The sequence below is a fragment of the Erinaceus europaeus genome, chromosome 8, assembly GCF_950295315.1.
Source record: "Erinaceus europaeus chromosome 8, mEriEur2.1, whole genome shotgun sequence".
Classification (NCBI taxonomy): Eukaryota; Metazoa; Chordata; class Mammalia; order Eulipotyphla; family Erinaceidae; genus Erinaceus; species Erinaceus europaeus.
In genome coordinates this window covers 2,305,596-2,327,914 of record NC_080169.1, presented here as the reverse complement: position 1 = coordinate 2,327,914, position 22,319 = coordinate 2,305,596, and the positions used below count along the sequence as shown (strand labels likewise).

Below are 22,319 nucleotides of genomic sequence, written 5' to 3'. Positions count from 1 at the left end.
AAGAATAAAGATTGGGGTGCCAGCCTAATAGCCTCTGGAGGAAATTCAGTATGGGAAAATTAAAAGCTGTACTGGAGATGAAAAACACTAATCCAGTACTGGAACAGAGCACTCCGCCAGATGCGGGCTGTTCAGCTGGACATCCTGGTGAGCGCCAGCTCCGGGCTTGTTTCCTGTACCTCCAGGCTCGTGATCCCCTCAAGGTACCTCCCCCAGCGGCTTGTTTCCTTACCTGGAGTCAAAGAAGGTGCCGTCCAGAAGTGTGCCATTGTAGTGATACCTGAGGAAGTCTCCACTCTGACTCTGGCGCTCACAGTGCTCTGGTATGACCTTGTTCTCAATGGAAATGCCATCCTTGGGGTTATGGAGATCCAATAAGGCAACATCAAACACCAGAGATGCCTGCCCTGGAATGTCTTTCCCTGGTGTGGAATGGAGGAAGATGATGAGATCAGGATGCAGGCTTTCGGAAGGACTTTCACTGTGACTCAATAGCCAGCGTGTTGGTGTCACACATTCCATGAGGTTTTCAAGTCAAGGAAACAAAACCCTGCTTTCCTTGTGTTGAGTAGTCCCCAGTACTATGCTACCATCTGCATCTCACTATGGTAGCCATGGTCTCCATTATGGGTTCGTTGGGTCAGCTGGATGCCTGACATCCTCAGGAAATGGGGCAAACCTACACTGATCACAGAGAGGTCACTGTGCGCTACCCCCTATGCTCAGCAGGCAGAGAAGACTCCATGTGGGAGGCTGTGCACCCACACGCAAGCCCAGCACTGGCCTCTGTGGCGTCTATTTGTGTGCAAGTATAAACAGCGTAAAGATCTCTCAAGGCACAACTTGCAAAGCTTAGATCTGGCTCTGGGGAATGCAGAGCCGACTTGTTCTTGGGCTCCAACCCCCCGATACTTTAAGAGGCAGGCAGAGTGCACGGCTAGGGCTTAGCACTGGCATGATGAATCCACCACTTCCGGCGACCTTTTTTTTTCTCCTTTTCTTTCTTCTACTTGATAGGACAGAGAGAAATTGAGAGGGGACTGGGAGATAGATAGGAAGACAAAAAGAGAGACATCTGCGCTACTGCTTGTGAAGCTTCTTCCCTGCAGGTGGGACAAGGGGCTTGAACCCAGACTTTTGTGCACGTTAATATATGTATGTGCTCACCGGGTGCATGACCACCCAACCCACATATAGATAATTTTCTTCTTTTTCAATTGCCATCAGCATTCTTGCTGTGGTTCGGTGTCTGCATGACCAATTCACTGCTCCTGGCAATTTTTTTTTCTTTTTATGATAGGACAGAGAGAAACTGAGAGGGGAGGAGAAGAGAGACAGAGAGATACCTGCAGTACCTGCTTCACCACTTACGAAGTGTCCCCCTTGCAAGTGGGGAGCCAGGGACTCAAACCCAGATCCCTGAATGGGTCCTTGCCCTTAGTACTGTGTGTGCTTAACCAGGTGCTTCACTGCCTGGTATGTATATGTATGTTTTTTTTAATAAATATTTTTATATTTATTTTTTTTATTTATTCCCTTTTGTTGCCCTGGTTGTTTTATTGTTGTAGTTATTATTATAGTTGTTGTCATTGTTGGATAGGACAGAGAGAAATGGAGAGAGGGAGGGGAAGACAGAGAGGAGGAGAGAAAGACAGACACCTGCAGACCTGCTTCACCGCCTGTGAAGCGACTCCCCTGAAGGTGGGGAGCCGGGGTTCGAACCAGGATCCTTATGCCAGTCCTTGTGCTTTGCGCCACCTGCGCTTAGCCCACTGCACTACAGCCCGACTCCCATGTATATGTTTTTTAAAGAGGCAAATACAAAACTCATTGTCTTTAAGTGCATCCCAAATAATATAGAAATAAAACTAATGTTAACTGAGACATGAGAAGAGAAAAATGGCACCCACAATCTAAAATATAAATCATCTTCAAATCATTCCCATCTCACTTCTGAATGGTAATTCCTTCTCGGGGTACTGAACGTCTGAATGGTGCAGGTACAGTGACTGCAACTTCAATCAGTAATTATCTCTAAAGCCAGTACTTTGGGGATGAAAGGAAGTTAACTGACAAACCATTGGTTATCCCACGCAAAGGCCAGAGCTGGGCCGGGAAGCCACATGCCACACCAAGCCAGCACCCTGCCACCGGCTCCTTGGCAGAGTCCGCAGCTCCCTGGCCCTCCCCCAGAGAATGAAAGATCTGCAGAAAGCAGTCAGCTGAGCTGGTCTCTGGAATGCGAGGTGTGGTCATTCTCTGAAGGCTGGGTGTCTATTGTACCACAGAAGAGTGTTAAGGTAAAAAAAAAAAAAAGCCTGAACAGCAGCCCCCGGGTCTGCATTATTTCTAGCATTGTCTCGTTCTAATTGGATCTTTGAGGTTTTTATAACTTTACTGAGCTTTAACTCGCATATCATACTATTCATCTACTGAAAAATTAGACCTGGATAGTTAAGCAAAGTATTAAAGGTTTGGAAAAAAAAAACCTGTTGAAGAGATTTAAATAAATAATACTCCACGTATTAGGCTAAACAGCTAAGTGTTTTAGGATGGGGAGAGATGGTAAGGGTCAGGGCTTCTGAAAATAGGTGATATTCTGTGTCTGTTACAAAGGTCTATTTAAACAAAGTTAAAACCAGTGATGCTGAGCAACGATGATTTGTGCTCCTCTATTAGACATCAAGCTTTTCTGTGTGCATAATATGCATGTAGGGGGCCGGGTGCTGGCACCCCTGATTAAGTGCACACATTACAGTGTGAAAGGACCCAGGTTCATGCCCCTGGTCCCCACCTGCAGGGGGAAAGCTTCACAAGTGGTTTAGTAGGGCTGCAGGTGTCTGTCTGTCTCTCTCCCTCTCCTTTTTTATTTTTTTAAATGAATTATTGGGTAGAGACAGAGAGAAATTGACAGGGGAGGGAGAGACAGAAAGGGAGAGGAAGAGAGAGAGAGAGACATAAAGACACCTCCAATCCTGCTGCACCACTCGCCAAGCTTTCTCCCCGCAGGTGGGCATGGGGCTTGAACCCGGGTCCCTGTGCACTGTAATGTGAGCGCTTAACCAGGTGCGCCACCACCCGACCCTTCTCTTTCTCTCCCTGTCCTCCTCTCTCAATTTCTCTGTCTCTATCCAATAATAAATCAGTCTTTTACAAAGATTTTTAAAATAAATAAAGTAGAAATCCAGACGGCTGAGAACGGTTTGAAGAATCAGAAGAACTCACCATCTCCATCTTCTCCATAAGCCAGAAACGGAGGGACTGTGATGACCCGTCTCTCCCCCACACACATCCCCAGCAGCCCTTTGTCCATTCCGGGAATCAGCCAGCCGATCCCCACGTACGTGTCATATGTCTTCATGCGATTGTGACTGAAAACCAGTAAAAGGAGAAGAGCTCTAGACCAGGAAGGCATTTCTTTCTTTTTAATTTTTTATTACCTTTATTTACTTATTAGAGTGACAGCCAGATATTGAGAGGGAAGGAGGAGATAGAGAGGAGAGAGACAGAGAGACACCTGCAGCCCTGCTTCACCACCTGTGAAGCTTCCCCCCTGCAGGTGGGGGTCAGGGGCTCAAACCCGGGTCCTTGTGCCCTGTGACGTGTGCGCTCAGCCAGGTGCGCCACCGCCGGGTCCCCGTGAGGGTGTTTCTATCTCATCACTTAGTAAGGTTCCTGTAACTTAATCACAGCTGAACGATATACTCATCCCTGGAGACAAATATTTATGGATCTTCATTTCCAAAATACAGAAGTCCTTAAATTTATGAAAACAATGCCATGCAAAGATGCCAATTCACAAAAAAAGAAGAAGAAGAAGAAAAGAAAGAAAAAAAAAAAAAGTGCTTATTTTCGTAACCAATTACAGTATAAAGAGAGGAAAGCTTAACGGGTTCACTGTTCAGTGTTCTCCAGTCTGGCATCATGCTCTGACAGTTCCCTGTAGCCTCACACACATTCAGCATGGGGGGCAGGCGGTAATGCACCGGGTTAAGCGCACATAGTACGAAGCACAAGGACCCATGTAAGGATCCCGGTTCAAGCCCCCGGCTCCTCACATGCAGAGGGGTTGCCTCACAAGTGGTGAAGCAGGTCTGCAGGTGTCTATCTTTCTTTCCCTCTCTTATCTTCCTCTCCTCTCTCAATTTCTCTCTGTCCTATAGAATAAAATAGGAAAAAATGGCCTCCAGGAGCAGTGGATTCGTAGTGCAGGTACCGAGCCCCATCAATAACCCTGGAGGCAAAAAAAAAAAAAAAAAAACGCTTTCAGGACCACCCTCCCTCTCCAGGGGAAATCTATAAAACATATGAACTGAAATAGGACCCTCCAGTTAACAATGAGCTTTCCAAATCACGTGAATGTCGTTATTGAATATTTATTCTCTAAGTAGCACAACTGGTTAACCAAAAGCCTTAGGCAGAGGACGTGGAACTGATGAAAACAGAAAAGTCTGTTACTAGTTTTCCCTAGACAGAGAAGGCAGGAGACACAGAAGGAACTAAGCGGCATTTCACTACACTACACCACTGTGAATACTTACCTCGAATCAAACAGCGTCCCGTCCAGGAAGGTTCCATTGTAGTGGTACCTTACAAAGTCTGACACCTGGATGGTTCGAGGGCAACTGGAGGGCTTGAAGTAAGTGTGAATCTGTACCTGGTCTTCAGAATTCCAGATATCCATCAAGAGCACATCAAAATGAAGCACTGAATTTGGGGGAATCACGCCAGCTAGAAATTAAAATAAAAAGGATGAATTAACACCGAGAAGCAGCTTGCCTTCAAGCCAGACAAATGAACACCTCAGATCCAGCCAAGGTGATGGAAGTTAAAAAGAAGGGAGCAGGGGAAACAGCATCAAAGTTCAGCAAAGAGACTCTCATGTCTGAGGCTCCAGAGTCCCAGGTTCAATCCCCTGCACCACCATAAACCAAAGCTGAACAATGCTCTGGTTAAAAAAAAAAAAAAAAAAAGGCAAAAAGACTCCAGAAGTCATCAGTATACAATTCCCAAGTGAAATTTCAAAGAAAAAAATTTTCCCTGAGGACCTGGCCATGGAGGCCCACTTGGTTAAGCACACGTATCCCCATGAGCAAGGATCTGGGTTTGAGCCCCTGGTCCCCACCCACAGGGAGAACTCTTCACGAGCCGTGAAGCAGGTCTACGGGTGTCTATCTTTCTCTCCCCCTCTCTGTCCTTCCCTACTCTTTTGATTTCTCTCTGTCCTATCCAACAACAGCAGCAATAACAACAACAACAGAATGGAAAAAATGGCCTCCAGGAGCAGTGGATTCAAGCCTGTGATAACCCTGGAGGCAAACAAAAAATCTGTTCTCTCTCTCTCTTTCTCTCCTAGAATAAACTGAAGATTTATGTTAGCTCTGTGTGGGATAACTGTCACTAATTCCTCCCCCACCCACATTAAGAGCATCCAGAAACTCCAGTGTATCTGACTGAAGAGCCTGGAAACGCTCTCACGTTTGTGCAGACACGTCCACAAAGAAGAAGCACTTACAAACTCCCTCACTCCCGTAGGCCAGATTTGGGGGAATCTTCACAAAACGTCTCTCATTCACGCACATCCCAACCAGAGCTTGGTCCATCCCGGCAATCAGTTGTCCTTTTCCCACAAACACATTGAAAGTGGAATCTCTGTCATAACTGAAAAAAATGAAAGCACAATTAATTCTTGCCCAGGAGAGGCTGAGCTGTGAGGATGTACTCAGGGGAAGGGAGCTCGCTGCAAAGCAGAACAGTCTGAAGAGGAGTCACTGACACAGTCTTCACTGGAGAGAACTTGGACGGTGGGTATTTTACAAGTATCTCCAATACTGCCAGAAAATCTAGTTACATAGACACTGGTACAACTCTTCCTAGGAAAGACATACATGTTAGCCTGGATTGCAAAATAGCTACCAATTCTCCCACTTAAAAAAAAAATCACTTCATTTCTGTGATTGGTACCTACAAGCAACATTTCAGATATCGATGTCCAAGTTTATGTATCTGAGTGTATAAATAAATAAAGAGGCAGCGTGGTGTAGCATAAAGAGTACTTAAGCTTAGTTGAGCGCACGTTACAGTGCACAAGGACCCAGGTTCAAGCCCCCGGCCCCCACCTGTAGGGGGAAAGCTTCATGAGTGGCAAAGCAGGGCTGCAGGTCTCCCTGTCTATATATCTATCTCTATCTCCCCCTTCCTCTCAATTTCTGGCTATCTCTAGCCAATAAATAAAGATTAAAAAAAAAAAAGTACTTAAGCTCTCTTCACTTCAATCACTCCCACTGTAAAATGAGAGATTGAGAGTAGTAAGAACAGTCACATTGGGATCCATAAGGCATTACAACGTGGCAAGCTCTGTGAAAATCTAAAGTCACGCAAGATTAATGTAATTATTTTTTCATTCAGAGAGAGAAAGAGGCCAGAACATGAAGTTTCCTTTGCTGCCACAAAACCTGGGTTCTGTGCAGACACCTTACCCAGTTAGCTATCACTCCAGCCTGATGGATGTATTTTAATGTTTTATTTCTTTTTTATTTTTGGTAGAAATAAAAATTGATAGGGGAGGGAAGAGAGAGAGAGACAGTAAGAGAGAGTGAGAGAGAGAGAGAGAGAGAGGGAGGGAGAGAGAGAATCTGCCACACTGCTTCACTGCTCACGAAGCTTTCCCCTACAGGTGGGGATGGGGCTGGAACCTGAGTCTCTCCTCACGGCAACATGTGTGTTCTCCTAGGTGCACCAGCTTCTGGCCCCGACACATGTATTTTGAAGACTGATGATCTCAGGCTGGCGTATAACTGATGGAATCACTTTCATCTGATTTTCTTCTCAAATTCAGCACCTAACAACGGCTTGCCTATTGGAAGAATGTTGGGGAAACATGACAGAATTCCCAGGGTTGGACTTTGCCTACAAAGACCTATAAATGGCAGAAACACCAATGGCCTTTCAGAGCTTGGCTTATAATGAAGCACAGAAAACACTCAAGTGCAAAGCCATGGCACTGATTGCATATATAAGTGCATTTAGTAGTAAGAGGGGGAGTCAGCCGTAGCACAGTGGGTTAAGCGCACGTGGCACAAAGCCCAAGGACCAGTGTAAGGGTCCCGGTTCAAGCCCCCAGCTCCTCACCTGCAGGGGGGTCGCTTCCCAGGCAGTGAAGCAGGTCTACAGGTGTCTGTCTTTCTCTCCCCCTCTCTGTCTTCCCCTCCTCTCTCCATTTCTCTCTGTCCTGCCTAACAATTCTTCTTCTAGCGTTTGCCCTTCTTCCATAGCCAGTCAACAGGTCAGGTTGAAAGCTGTCAGGAGCTGCTTGTTGCTGGCTTTGAAAGTGACTGGGATCCATGTGGATTCAGTCGGCTAGGAAGGATCGTCAGTTTCCCCAATGAATGGGTACTCACGGGATGCACCACGGGAAGGTCCATCCAATGCATCTGCCTAACAATGAACGACATCAACAACAATAATAATAACCACAACAACCTTAACAATGGCAATGAAAGGGGGGGGAAGCCTCCAGGAGCAGTGAATTCGAGGTGCAGGCACCGAGTCCCAGCAATATCTCTGGAAGCAAAAAAAAAAGAAGAAGAAGAAGAAGCAGCAGCAGCTGAAGAGACAAAGAGACAACATAATGGTTATGCAAAAAGATTTTCATGCCTAAAGCTCTGAGGTCCCAGGTTCAGTCCCTAGCACCACTATAATTCAGAGATAAGAAGCGCCCTGGTCTCTCAATAAAATAAAATAAAGACAAAATAAATTAAATTTCAAAAATTAGCATGCAGTACTTGTGAAATAAAATGTCAAGCTGGGGGTCGGGCGGTGGCGCAGTGGGTTAAGCGCATGTGGCCCAAAGCACAAGGACCGGTGTAAGGATCCCGGTTTGAGCCCCCGGCTCCCCACCTGCAGGGGAGTCACTTCACAGGCGGTGAAGCAGGTCTGCAGGTGTCTGTCTTTCTCTCCCCCTCTGTCTTCCCCTCCTCTCTCCATTTCTCTCTGTCCTATCCAACAACGAACAACATCAACAATGGCAATAATAATAACCACAACGAGGCTACAACAACAAGGGCAACAAAAGGGGAAAAAAATGGCCTCCAGGAGCGGTGGATTCATGGTGCAGGCACTGAGCCCAGCAATAACCCTGGAGGGAAAAAAAAAATGTCAAGCTGCTGAATTTACCTCACTAGGGTATTCTGCCTCTTTTTTGTTTTTAATATTTATTTATCCCCTTTTGTTGCCCTTGTTGTTTTATTGTTGTAGTTATTATTGATGTCATTGTTGGATAGGACAGAGAGAAATGGAGAGAGGAGGGGAAGACAGAGGGGGAGAGAAAGACAGACACCTGCAGACCTGCTTCACTGCCTGTGAAGTGACTCCCCTGCAGGTGGGGAGCCGGGGGCTCGAACGAGGATCCTCACTCTGGTCCTTGCGCTTTGCGCCACGTGCACTTAACCCGCTGCGCTACCGCCCGACTCCCGGTTTTCTGCCTCTTTACCTGGTACCTTACGCTCAGAGTTTGCACGTTTTCAACAGTCTGGAAGAGCAGCACACATCCTCACCCTGGGCAAGGTCTTCGGACCTACCCCCTTTCCCTTCTCCAGTTTTGTGGCCCAATTTAATAGCCTTCCTTTCTCCAAGGTCAGTGAACAGAGCTGGGATCCAAGTCCCAGCCAGCCAGCCAAAGGATAAAAGCACATGGTCAGTTCGGTGGCCAAGAGGCTTTACACCTCCACCCTGTGTCGGGAACCAACCCCTACCAGCCGCCACACCACTGCTGAAATCTCACTTGGCTGAGGTTTCAGCCTGCGTGAACCATCTTCAGACTGGTGGGTTTATATTAATAATGGATCAGAACTCAAGGCTTATCAGGACCCAGAGAGAAGAGGGAAAAAGGAAGGACGTTCTGAAGTCATTAATAGGTGTAGGTGTGACTCGGAATGGGAGAAGAGACGGGACCAGGGGTAAAATGGGCAACTATGTATATGGGTGTATTTAGACAGTTATAGAAATAATCAGCCAGGTGGTGGCACACCTGGTTGAGAGCACATGTTACAGTGTGCAAGGACCTGGGTTCAAGACCCTGGTCCCCACCTGCAGAGGGAAAGCTTCAGGAGTGGTGAAGCAGGACTGCAGGTGTCTCTCTGTCTCTCTCCCTATCTCCCTATCTCCCCGTTTCTCTCAATTTCTGGCTGTCTCTATCCAATAAAAATAAGGACAATAGAAATAATCGTCAGGGAGTCGGTGGTATTGCAGCAGGTTAAGCTCACATGGCCCTAAGCGCGAGGACCGGCGTAAGGATCCAGGTTCAAGCCCCCAGCTCCCCACCTGCAGGGGAGTCGCTTCACAGGCGGTGAAGCAGGTCTGCAGGTGTCTCTCTTTCTCTCCCCCTCTGTCTTCCTCTCCTCTCTCCATTTCTGTCTTATCTAACAATGACAACAACAATAACAACAATAATAACTACAACAACAATAAAACAAGGGCAACAAAAGGGAAAATAATTAATTAATTTAAAAAAAATAGTCAATCATATCTGCAACCTTGGGAGAATTACCATAGTTTCCAATAGAGGGAATAGGGACACAGAACTCTCGTGGTGGGAATAGTGTGGAATTATACCCTTGGGGGCCAGGCGGTGGCACACCTGGTTAAGCACACACACTGCAGTGCATAAGGACCCAGGTTCAAGCCCCTGATCCCCACCTGCAAGGGGAAAGTTTCACAAGCAGTAAAGCAGGGCTGCAGGTGTCTCTCTGTCTCTCTCCCTCTCTATCTCTTCTCACCTCTCAATTTCTCTCTCTATGCAATACTAAATAATATAAAAATAATTATACCCATTATCTTATAATTTTGTAGATCACTATTAAGTCACTAATAAAATTAAAAGAAAAAAAACAGGAATTTGGGGAAATAGCAAAAGACTCTCTTGCCAGAGGCTCTGAGGTCCCAGGTTCATTCCCAGCACCACCATAAGCCAGAGGTAAGCAGTGCGCTGGTCTATCTCTCTCTCTGTGTATCTTTCCCTCTATAAGGATGAATACGGGATGAACCCTCTGGAGGAATCACAAGCCACTGCAACAATTCCCATCTCTTTCTGCTAACAGATTTCTGCCTCTTTCCCTACCCCAACTTGAAGGCAAGAATCTAAAAAAAAACACTGCAGCAGGAATGCTTCACAAACAGTGAAGCAGGTATGCAGATGTCTTTCTGTCTCCCTCTCCATTTCTCTCTGTCCTATCTAATAAAGAAAAAAGAAAAGACAAGACACTATCATAAAGTATCCCATTCTCCTCTCCAAGGAGGGTATGAAGAAACATGACATTTTTTGAGTATCTGAACCTTAAAGGCCAATAGACAGGTCCAGAGGCTGTCACCAGACCAACCAAGTGCTTGTTTTGTTAACTAAAAATAACAGGAATTGTTAACCCACAGTCTCCAGAAGGAAATTCAAACAAAGGAGCTGGCCCACTCCTCCTTACTACCAAGAGTATCAGGGAAGAGGCTGAGTCAGGCGTGACTAACAAGGAGTTCCTCCAGGCTAGAGGGGGAGAGCAGGAACCCCCAGAAACCTGCAGGCAGGAAGCTGCCCTGCTCTGGAGGCCGAAGCAGTGGCCACAGGAGCATATTAACAAGCCCGGGGAGGTCTTCTTTCTTCTTCTTCCTTCTTCTTCCTTCTTCTTCCTTCTTCTTCCTTCTTCTTCCTTCTTCTCCTTCTCCTTCTCCTTCTCCTTCTTCTTCTTGCGTTTGCCCTTCTTCCGTAGCCAGTCAACAGTGTCAGGTTGAGCCTGATGTAAAGTTTGGGAGGTCTGAACCAAAAGGAAACCGAGCCCAAGCCAGGGGCCAAGGACTGGACCTTCTGGCCATCGCAAAAGCCCCAGCTGCTCCAAGTACCAGGCAGAGACTCGGTAAGAAAGCCGTGGAAATAAAGATCCTCTGAGGTTATGGCTGTGGTCAGGGAACCGGTTATCATGTTCTCCCCAGCAAGACCTCTAAATCAGTAGAGCCAAGCCCAAAACACCTCGATTCCAACTCCCCTAACTCTTTGTACAGAAACAGAAAAACTGGATGGGGGAGATAGCATAATGGTTATGCAAAGAGACTCTCATGCCTGAGGCTCTAAAGTCCTAGGTTCAATCCCCCGCACCACCATAAGCCAGAGCTGAGCCGTACTCTGGTGTTTCTCTCTGTGTCTCTCTCTGTCTGCATCTCTAAATAAAATAAAATAAAATGGAACAGAAAAACCGTGCCCTAGCACTTTTTTTATTTTTTAAGATACAGACAGAGGGCCGGAGAAGAGAGTGAAAGAGATCCCAGTTACAAAGCCCCCTTTGGTGCCGTGGGGAGTTTGGGCTTGCATCCGGGTTGCACAGAGGCTAAAGCAGCACACTGCCCAAGTGAACTGTTTTACCCTTGCCATGCCCTGATTTTTCTTAAATTCTCAAAGGAATGGAGGCCTAGGAGGGGAAACTCCCATTTGTAAAGCACCTACTATGTGCCCTGCCCTTTCCACACTATTGTCCAAAAGAAGAGCCCCACAGTATTAAATCCCTCCCTTTCTGATCTGCCATCAATGGCTCCTCATTGTCCTTAGAAAAAGTTCAAACCTGGGGGCTGGGTGGTAGCACACTTAGTTAAGTGCAAAGACCTGCACAAGGAGCCTCCCTCACTCCCCACCCGCACGGAGAAGCCTCACAGGCGGTGAAGGAGGTGTGCAGGTGTCTGTCTTTATCTCCATCTCTTATCTCCCCCCTCTCTCAATTCCTCTCTGTCCTATCCAATAAAATGGAAAAAACGGACAATAGGAGCAGTGGATTCATAGTGCTTGCGCCAAGCCCCAGTGATAACCCTGGAGGAAAATAATTTTTAAAAAGAAAGTTCAGGGAGTCAGGCGGTAGCGCGGCAGGTTAAGCTCACGTGGAACGAGGCACAAGGACCGACCGGTGTAAGGGTCCCAGTTCCAGCCCCGGGCTCCCCACCTGCAGGGAAGTCGCTTCACAGGCGGTGAAGCAGGTCTGCAGGTGTCTGTCTTTCTCTCTCCCTCTCTGTCTTCCCCTCCTCTCTTCATTTCTCTCTGTCCTATCCAACAACGACAACATCAATAACAACAACAATAACTACAACAATAAAACATGGGCAACAAATGGGAATAAATAAATAAAATATTTTAAAAAGAGAAAATAAATTTAAAAAGAAAGTTCAGGGGCCAGGTGGTGGCACACCTGGTTGAACGCACATGCTACAGTGAGCAAGGACCCAGGTTCAAGCCCCAATCCCCACCTATAGGGGAAAAGCTTTGCAAGTGGTGAAGCAGTGTTACAAGTGTCTCTGTCTCTCCCTCTGTCAGGAAATTGTGCAGATGTGGTTGAGCTCACCAGGGCTCACAAAGCACCCTTCATTTGCTGATACTATGGCCTATCTACATAATCATTGTTTTGCCTTAAAGATGCCCACCCATTCTGTTCCTTTGATCTAACTTCTTTTTACCCTCAAGACCCACCCTGCCTGCAGGGTAGTATTAATCTCACCAGTTAAAACCCTTGCAACAGTTGCTAAGGAAGTTTCAACCTTCCCAGCCCCTTTTGCCTTTCTCCGCCCCTTTCCTAGCCATTTCCATTTCCAACTTGCCACTTCCAGGTCTGCCCTTTAAAAGCCTTGGCTCTCTGAGCAATAAAGAATTGCACTGCCTCGTGCCACATGTTTGGTTCCTGAGTCATCTCTCTCATGTCACTGAGTAGCGGCCAGGCTGGCTCCGGTCGAGTTCTCTCCAACCCAGAGAGTATGCGCCCGGGAAGAGGCACCCCCACGCTAGCCTGGCATCCCTCTAGCTCCCCTTTACCTCTCTATTTCTGGCTGTCTCTGTCCAATAAATAAATAAAGAAAGGTAACATCAAATTTTATTTTATTATTATTTTTTTATAATTTTTATTTATTTATTTATTTCCTTTTGTTGCCCTTGTTGTTTTATTGTTGTAGTTATTGTTGTCGTTGTTGGATAGGACAGAGAGAAATGGAGAGAGGAATGGAAGAGAGAGAGGGGGAGAGAAAGACAGACACCTGCAGACCTGCTTCACCGCCTGGGAAGCGACTCCCCTGCAGGTGGGAAGACGGGGGCTCGAACCGGGATCCTTCTGCCAGTCCTTGTGCTTTGCGCCGCATGCGTTTAACCCGCTGCACTACCGCCCGACTCCCTTATTTTATTATTTTATCTATTTATTTGCTGGATAGAGACAGTCATAAATTGAGAGGGAAGAGGGTGAGAGAGAAGGAGAGAGATAGAGAGGCACCTGCAGCCCTGCTTTAACACTTGTGAAGCTTTCCTCCTGCAGGTGGAGGCCAGGGGTTCAAACCTGGGTCCTTGCGCACTGTAAAGTGTGCGCTTAACCAGGTGTGCCACCACCTGGCCCCTCAAAAAAAATTTTTTTTTAAGAAAGAAAGAGGGGGCCGAGTGGTGGTGCACCTAGTTGAATGCACATGTTACAGTGCACAAGGACCCAGGTTCAAGCCCCCAGTCCCCACCTGCAGGGGGAAAGCTTCACAAGTGGTGAAGTAGTGCTGCAGGTGTCTCTTTGTCTCTCACCCTATCTCCCTATTCCCTCTCAATTTCTGACTGTCTCTATCCAATCAATAAATAAAAATAATTTTAAAAATGAAAAGAAAAAAAAAGTTCAAACTACGTACTTGGATAGATAGATGAGAACTCTGAAAATCTCGCTCCTACACAGACAGATGAGAATCCTGGAAATCTGACTACTACACACACACACACACACACACACACACACACACACAATGGTGGGTTACTTGTTACCTAGGGGGCTAGAGGGAGTCAAGTGACTACTGAAAAAGAGAAGTGACTACTAATGGTCCAAAGACTTTTTTTCCCCTGGAGTGATAAAAAAATCTTTTTTAAATTTTTTTTTATCTTTATTTATCTATTGGACAGAGACTGTCATAAATCGAGAGAGAAGGAGGTAATAGAGAGGGAGACACCTGCAGCCCTGCTTCACCACTCACAAAGCTTTCCCCCTGCAGGTGGGGTCTGGGGCTTGAACCTGGGTCCTTCCACACTGTAACATGTGCACAATCACCTGGCCCCCACATCTTCTAAGATTTAAATAGCTGTGAGGACCACACACAAATACACTAAAACCAGTGAATCATACATTTTACATCACCAAGTTGTGTAGTAGGAGAATGCTATTTCTGTTATGCCATTTTTAAAGAGAAGCAGCCCAAACAACACTAAGAAAGATTTCTGAGCAGTTGCTATGTGCCCTGCATTACACACAACAGCTTTGGTAAATTTATTTCCGAAATTTCAAAAAAAGCAAGCCTTTTTTTTTTTTCCTTCCTTTTACCAGAACACTACTCAGCTCTGACTTATGGTGGTGCTGGGGATTGAACCTGGGACCTTTGGTACCTCAGGCATGAAAGGCTTTTTGTAGAACCATTATGCTATCTCCCCAACCCTTTTGTTTTTGGAAAGTCACTTTAACAATGAGCCTAATGTTGCCTAGGACAGAGAGCAGTTCTTTTTTGCCTGGTTTTCTTGAGAGAAATGCAGGCACAGAACTGGGTTAGTAACAAAGTTTTAGAGAGAAGACAGGAGCAGGAGGAAAAGGGGGCTGTCAACCTTACACTGGAGAGAAGATGAGGAGAGGAGCTGGGAGCTCATGGCAGAGTAAAGGACAGAATAGTGGGAATACAGGGGCCTCGGCGCAAAGGAACCAGCTGGGAACCACCTCTTCTCAGAGTCTGGAAAAGGATGAGAAAGAAGGGGTGAGGAGCACAGGCTCAGAACTTGGTCTGGGTTTAAAATTGATGCCATTCAAACAAATTTCTTGGCTTCCAGGGCCTCAAGTGGCGTCACTGGTACATGAGGGCAGTGAATACCCCAGCACCTCTGATAATCCGAAACCAGGTGGTGTGTTGCCCCGGGTCAAGCACATGTATCACCAAGTACAAGGACCCCGGTTCCAGTCTTTGCTCCCCACCTGCAGCAGGGACGCTTCACAAGCGGTGACGCAGCTTTGCAAGTCTGTTTCTCTCCCTCTCTTATCTCCCCTTCCTCCTCTCATGTTCTCTCTGTCCTATCCAAAAAAAAAAAGTAAAATATGGCTGCTGGGATCTGTAGTGTGGCGGATTTGTAGTGCTGGCACCGAGACCCAGCAATAACCCTGGCGCAATAAAAGAGAGGGAGAATGAATTATAAGAATTAGTGTGTAAAAAAAAGAATTAGAGTGTGAAGTCGGGTAACGCAGCGGGTTAAGCGCACGTGGCACAAAGCCCAAGGACCAGCGTAAGGATCCCGGTTCGAGTCCAGGCTCCCCACCTGCAGGGGAGTCACTTCACAGGCAGTGAAACAGGTCTGCAGGTGTGTATGTTTCTCTCCCCATCTCTGTCTTCCCCTCCTCTCTCCATTTCTCGCTCTCCTATCCAACAACAACAGCTATGACAAGAATAACTACAAGGACAACAAAAAAAAGGGAAAAATGGCCTGCAGGAGCAGTGGATTCGTAGTACAGGCATGAAGCCCAGCGATAACCCTGGAGGCAAAATAAATAAATCAATGGAGGAATCCAATACATGGGAAGCAGTTGGAACGCCTGTCAAAGGTCCTCTCTACGACATCATGGCACCACCATCTGCAAGAGGCATCAGCAAACTATATAGACAGATACACTAGGGGCCAGCCAGAGAGACCGTACAGCAAAGGGAGGTGACAGGCAGAAATGGAGAGGGGTGCATCTCAGGCAGGGGCCATTCTGCACAGACTTTGCCTGTGTGTAAGCCCCAGGAGGAGACCCAGGCCGGGTCTTGTCCCAGCCCCTCTGGGATGCTCGCGTCCAAGGCTGAGCAGTGGCAACTCCAGGGTGCAGCACACCCAGCTTCCAGGCTGGGGGGGGGGGGCCTGCTCCGGGTGGAGGGAGGGGGGAGGGGAGGAAGGAGAGGAGGAGGCTCCCGGGGGGCTGCTCCGGGTGGAGGGAGGGAGGGAGGGAAGGAGAAGAGGAGGCTGGGGGGGAGGGACGGAAGGAAGGAGAGGGGCTCCCGCGGGGCTGCTCCGGCTGGAGGGAAGGAGGGAGTGAGGGAGGAAGGGAGAGAAGGAGAGAGGGAGGGAAGAAGAGAGGGAGGGAAGGAGAGAGGGAGGGAAAGAGGCTCCCGCGGGGCTGCTCTGGGTGGAGGGAGGGAGGGAGGGAAGGAGAGGAGGAGGCTCCCGCGGGGCTGCCCCGGATGGAGGGAGGGAGTGAAGGAAGGAGAGGAGGAGTTCCCGCGGGGCTGCTCGGGCTGGAGGGAGGGAGGGAGGGAGGGAAGGAGAGGAGGAGGCTCCCGCGGGGCTGCCCCGGATGGAGGGAGGGAAGGCGAGGAGGGGCTCCCGCGGGGCTGCTCGGGCTGGAGGGAAGGAGGGAGGGAGGGAGGCCGCGGGGCGGGGCCGGGGCGGCGGGTCTGTCGGTCCTCCCGGAGGCCCAGGCCCGGGCGGAGCGCGGGCGCGGTACCTGGAGTCGAACTTGCGCCCGTCGGGGAAGGTGCCCACGTAGTGGTAGCGCACGAAGTCGCCGCTGCGCACGGCGCGCGGACAGCGGTCGGGCACGAAGCGCCGCTCGAGCTGCAGCCCCGCGCCGGGGTCGAGGCCCAGGCCGGCCACGGGCGCCGCGTGTCCGCTCACCCAGAGCAGCAGCAGCAGCAGCGGCGGCGGCGGGGCCCACGGCCGGGCTCGGGGCGCCATGGCGGCGGCGGGGCGCGGGGCCGAGGACCGAGGAGCCGGAGCCGGAGCCGGGCGGGACGGGCCTGCGCGCCGCCCTGCGAACGTGGAGCCCCGGGACCAGCACCCGGGGAGGAGCCCGGCCGCCCGGCAGCATCCCCACCCCGGGGCGGGCCCTGCGGCCCAGCCTCTCCGCCCCCAGCCCGGGACCGCTCCGACGTGGCTGCCCATCCAGGACCCCTCGCTTTTTTGAGGAGAGAGAGAGAGAGAGAGAAAACAGATTTTTTTTTTGGATATGTTTCAAGCATGGACTTTGTGTTGTAAAAGACAATCCGTAGCTGCTTTGAGGGGAGAACGAAAAACTCATTTAAAAAAAAAAAAGTATTTTTATTATTGGATAAGGAAAGAATTTTTTTAAGACTTTTAAAAAATATATTTATTTATTCATTTTCCCCTTTTGTTGCCCTTGGTTTTTTTATTGCTGTAGTTATTGATGTCGTTGTTGTTGAGAGAAATGGAGAGAGGAGGGGAAGACAGAGAGGGGGAGAGAAAGACAGACACCTGCAGACCTGCTCCACCGCCTGGGAAGCGACTCCCCTGCAGGTGAGGAGCTGGGGGCTCGAACCGGGATCCTTACGCTGGTCCTTGGGCTTTGTGCCACCTGCGCTTAACCGCTGCGCTACCACCCGACTACTGAGATTTTTATATATATATACATTTATTTATTTCCTTTTGTTGCCCTTGTTTTATTGTTGTAGTTATTATTCGATGTTGTTGGATAGGACAGAGAGAAATGGAGAGAGGAGGGGAAGACAGAGAGGGGGAGAGAAAGACAGACACCTGCAGACCTGCTTCACCGCCTGGGAAGCGACCCCCCTGCAGGTGGGATCCTTGGCGGGTCATTGCGCTTTGTGCCACGTGCTTAATTAACCCGCTGCACTACCGCCAGAGACGGAATTTGAGAGGGGAGAGGGAGATAGAGAAGGAAAGAGACAGAGAGACACACATGCAGACCTGTTTTACCACTCCTGAAGTTTTTTTCCCCTGCAGGTGGCGACCAGGGGCTTGAACCCAAGTCCTTAGGCACTGTAATGTGTGCTGTCAACCAGGTGCGCCACTGCCTGGCCCCTCAGATTCTTTTTTTTTTAATTGGTAAAAGCATAGATTTTGCTTTGTGAAAGACAGAAGTCTTACCAGAACACTACTCAGCTCTGGCTTATGGTGGATGCTAGGGTTTGAACCTGAGAACTCAGTGCTTGAAAAGTTTCAAAGTCCTCTTTGCATAACCATTATGCTGACTCCTCGGCCCGAACCTATTTGTTTTCTATTTATTATTTTAATTTTTTAGCTTTATTTTATTTGCTAGGACAAAGAGGTATTTAGAGAGGGGGAGAGGGAGAAGGAAAGACACCTGCAGCCCTGCTTCACCACTCATGAAGTGGAGACTAAAGGCTAGAACCCAGGTGTGCACCTAACCGGGTTTGCCACCACCTGGCCTCCAATCTATTTATTTTTCTTTTTTAAAAAAATATTTTTATGTGGTCCGGGAGGTGGCGCAGTGCTATAGCTTTGGACTCTCAAGCATGAGGTCCCGAGTTTGATCCCCGGCAGCACATGTGCCCGAGTGATGTCTGGTTCTTTCTCTCTCCTCCTATCTTTCTCATAAATAAATAAAATCTTTAAAATTTTTTTTATTTATTAGTGGACAGAGACAGAGAGAAATTGAGGAGGGAGGGAGAGAGACAGAGGCACCTGCAGCCCTGCGTCACCACTTGTGAAAAAAACTACCTCCCCTGCAGGTGGGGACCAGGGGCCAGAACCTGGGTCCTTGAGCACTGTAATATGAGTGCTTAACCAGATGTGCCACCTCTCAACCCCTATTTCTTTTCTTTTTTTTTAATTGTTTTTTATGTATTATGAGAAAGAGAAAGAACCAGATATCACTGGTACATGTGGTGCCAAGGATTGAACTCAGGACCTCATGTTTGAGAGTCCAGTGCTTTATCCACTGTGCCACCACCCAGACCACACCCCCATTTATTTCCTAAGATGCTACAAACAGATTAGTTATAAAAACAAACAAGCAAAAATAAATGAATAACAAATAAGCAAAAGACAAGTCATTCTCCCATTGATTTTCTTTTTAATATTTAGAGAAAGGAGGAGGTATGTATGGAGGCTGTACACTATTGTCCAAGAGAAAATTTTAAGTTGCTGAGCTTTCTCCAAGGAAAACACTGGATTCAATGTGATTTGAAACTGAATACCAGCATCCCACCTGAGCCCACACTGGTTACTAAGCCCCAGAGGACTTTGCTAGAGGCTCAGATGCCTCAAGAAATTCATTCAAGGGAGTCGGGCCGTAGCGCAGTGGGTTAAGCGCAGGTGGCGCAAAGCACAAGGACCGGCATAAGGATCCCGGTTCGAACCCCGGCTCCCCACCTGCAGGGGCGTCGCTTCACAGGTGGTGAAGCAGGTCTGCAGGTGTCTGTCTTTCTCTCCCCCTCTCTGTCTTCCCCTCCTCTCTCCATTTCTCTCTGTCCTATCCAACAATAATGACAACAATAATAACTACAACAATAAAACAACTAGGGCAACAAAAGGGAATAAATAAATATTTAAAAAAAAAAAAAAAAAGAAATTCATTCAAGTGGTCCGGGAGGTGGCGCAGTGGTAAAGCTTTGGACTCTCAAGCATGAGGTCCCGAGTTCGATCCCCGGCAGCACATGTGCCAGAGTGATGTCTGGTTCTTTCTCTTTCCTCCTCTCTATCTCATAAATAAATCAAACCTTGGGAGTCAGGCGGTAGTGCAACGGGTTAAGTGTACGTGGTGCAAAGCGCAAGGACCAGCTAAGGATCCCGGTTCAAGCCCCTGGCTCCCCACCTACAGGGGCATCGCTTCAAAGGCGGTGAAGCAGGTCTGCAGGTGTCTAATTTTCTCTCCCTCTCTCTGTCTTCCCCTCCTCTCTCCATTTCTCTCTGTCCTATCCAACAACAACGACAGCAATAACAACAACAACAAGAATGACGATAAGGGCAACAAAAGGGAAAATAAATAAATATAAAAATAAAAAAAAAATAACGTGGACAACCATCTAGTGACTTATATGCATGCACGCAGACTTAAGTAAATGAACATGAGCAGACAATTCAGTAGCTTCTTAAAGGAATAATAAGTCATTTGAGCAGACCTATTGCAAATTTAAAATGTTTCAATATCCTCTATAAAATTAAGATAAGACACAACATTATAACAGATCTTGGGAATCTCCTGAAAAACTAACTGCATAGCATTGAAATGTTAATGGTTAGGATTCAGGTGGTGGCACAGCTGGGTTAAGTTCACATGATGAGAAGTGCAAGGACCAGAGCAACAGACCCAGCTGGATCCCTTCATTCCCCACCTGCAGGGGGTCACCTCACAGGCAGTGAAGCAGGTCTGCAGTGGCCTTTCCCCCTGTCTGTTCTGCCTCTTCTCTCTATTTCTCTCTGTCCTATCCAACAACAATAATAAAGCAACAACAAAATAGAGAAAATGGCCTCCAGGAGCAGTGCAGACCCCAAGCAATAACCCTGGAGAGAAAAGGAAAAAAAATGCTCTCAGCAGAGCTGGGTGATGGCGTGCAGGGCTGAACACACAGATTGGCATGTGCAAGGATGGAGAGTTCTCTCTGTCTCTACCCAACAATGAACTAACAAACAAAAAAAAAAAAGGGAATAAATAAATATTTAAAAATCTTAATAAAAAAGATCAAAACAGGGGAGTCGGGCTGTAGCGCAGCGGGTTAAGCGCAGGTGGCGCAAAGCACAAGGACCGGCATAAGGATCCCGGTTCGAACCCCGGCTCCCCACCTGCAGGGGAGTCGCTTCACAGGCGGTGAAGCAGGTCTGCAGGTGTCTATCTTTCTCTCCTCCTGTCTTCCCCTCCTCTCTCCATTTCTCTCTGTCCTATCCAACAACGACAACAACAATAATAACTACAACAATAAAACAACAAGGGCAACAAAAGGGAATAAATAAATAAAATAAATATTTAAAAAATTAAAAAAAAAAGATCAAAACAAACCCTCCCAGGTGAACTCTCTTGCCAGCCGTGAATGCTACTTTTAAGGCAAGTATTTCCCAATACTGTTATTTTACTTTCTCTATGTGTGTTTTTTCCCTAATGTGTTTGTGGTGTTTTTTTTTTTTTTTCCCAATGTGTTAAAGATAAAATGAACTGTAAAACTTTGTGCTGAACACCTGTCACAGGAGCTAGGTACCCATGTGTCAACAAGCGTAGCACATAAACCCTTAAATGACGCGATAAGCAAGTGTCTGTGCTGGAGCGGGCTCGCTGGGTGGTCCCGGGCCTTGCCTAGAGACGCCCTGAGCCCCAGCAGCAACCCGGGCTGAGCAAGCTTTGGGGTTTGGTGGCCCTCTTGTTCGCTTGCGCTCCCTGCCCCTCTGGTTTATAGTGGTGGGAGGGGATTGAACCTTTAACTTTGGAGCCTCAGGCATGACAGACTCTTTGCATAACCATTATGTTACTGACTCCCTCTCCCCCACTCATAACTAGCACTTTTTTAAATTGTTGTTGTCATTATTGTTGTTGTTATTGATATCATCGTTGTTGAATAGGAGAGAGAAATGGAGAGAGGAGGGGAAGACAGGGAGAGAAAGACGCCTGCACAGGTGGGGGCTGGAACTAGGTCCTTGCGCTTTGTGCCACGTGGGCTTAACCGGCTGCTACCGCTGGTCCCCTAGTTTTTTATCCACAGATCCATGACTTAGGACTGCTTGCTTCATCCTTGGGCACAGCTCTCTGGACCTCCTCCTTTTCTACAAAGTAAGGACAATATATTGTTGGCTGAAAAAAAATCACTGCTGGGGGCCAGGTGGTGACGCCCCTGGTTGAGCACACACAGCACAGTGCTCAAGGACTCAGGTTCAAGCCCCTGGTTGAGCACACACATTACAGGGCTCAAGGACTCAGGTTCAAGCCCCTGGTTGAGCACACACAGCACAGTGCTCAAGGACTCAGGTTCAAGCCCCTGGTTGAGCACACACAGCACAGGGCTCAAGGACTCAGGTTCAAGCCCCTGGTTGAGCACACACAGCACAGGGCTCAAGGACTCAGGTTCAAGCCCCTGGTTGAGCACACACAGCACAGGGCTCAAGGACTCAGGTTCAAGCCCCTGGTTGAGCACACACAGCACAGTGCTCAAGGACTCAGGTTCAAGCCCCTGGTTGAGCACACACAGCACAGTGCTCAAGGACTCAGGTTCAAGCCCCTGGTTGAGCACACACAGCACAGTGCTCAAGGACTCAGGTTCAAGCCCCTGGTTGAGCACACACAGCGCAGTGCTCAAGGACTCAGGTTCAAGCCCCTGGTTGAGCACACACAGCACAGGGCTCAAGGACTCAGGTTCAAGCCCCTGGTTGAGCACACACAGCACAGGGCTCAAGGACTCAGGTTCAAGCCCCTGGTTGAGCACACACAGCACAGTGCTCAAGGACTCAGGTTCAAGCCCCTGGTTGAGCACACACATTACAGGGCTCAAGGACTCAGGTTCAAGCCCCTGGTTGAGCACACACATTACAGGGCTCAAGGACTCAGGTTCAAGCCCCTGGTTGAGCACACACA

At 48.1% G+C, this 22,319-nt stretch overlaps 1 protein-coding gene and 1 long non-coding RNA gene across 2 annotated transcripts in view; both read right to left on the bottom strand.

Annotated features, from left to right (window-relative positions):
- The window catches only part of FKBP9 (FKBP prolyl isomerase 9), a 39,881-nt gene extending 23,074 nt beyond the window's left edge, over positions 1-16,807 (bottom strand). The window contains exons 1-5 of the mRNA XM_060195829.1: positions 16,488-16,807; positions 5,516-5,661; positions 4,542-4,731; positions 3,226-3,371; positions 233-422 (exon numbers count right to left, since the gene is read on the bottom strand). Coding sequence (XP_060051812.1) covers positions 233-422; positions 3,226-3,371; positions 4,542-4,731; positions 5,516-5,661; positions 16,488-16,717 — 902 coding nt within the window. The 5' untranslated portion in view covers positions 16,718-16,807. The remainder of the gene's footprint in view (positions 1-232; positions 423-3,225; positions 3,372-4,541; positions 4,732-5,515; positions 5,662-16,487) is intronic.
- The window catches only part of LOC132539849 (uncharacterized), a 325,383-nt gene that overhangs the window by 23,549 nt on the left and 279,515 nt on the right, over positions 1-22,319 (bottom strand). The window lies entirely within an intron of this gene.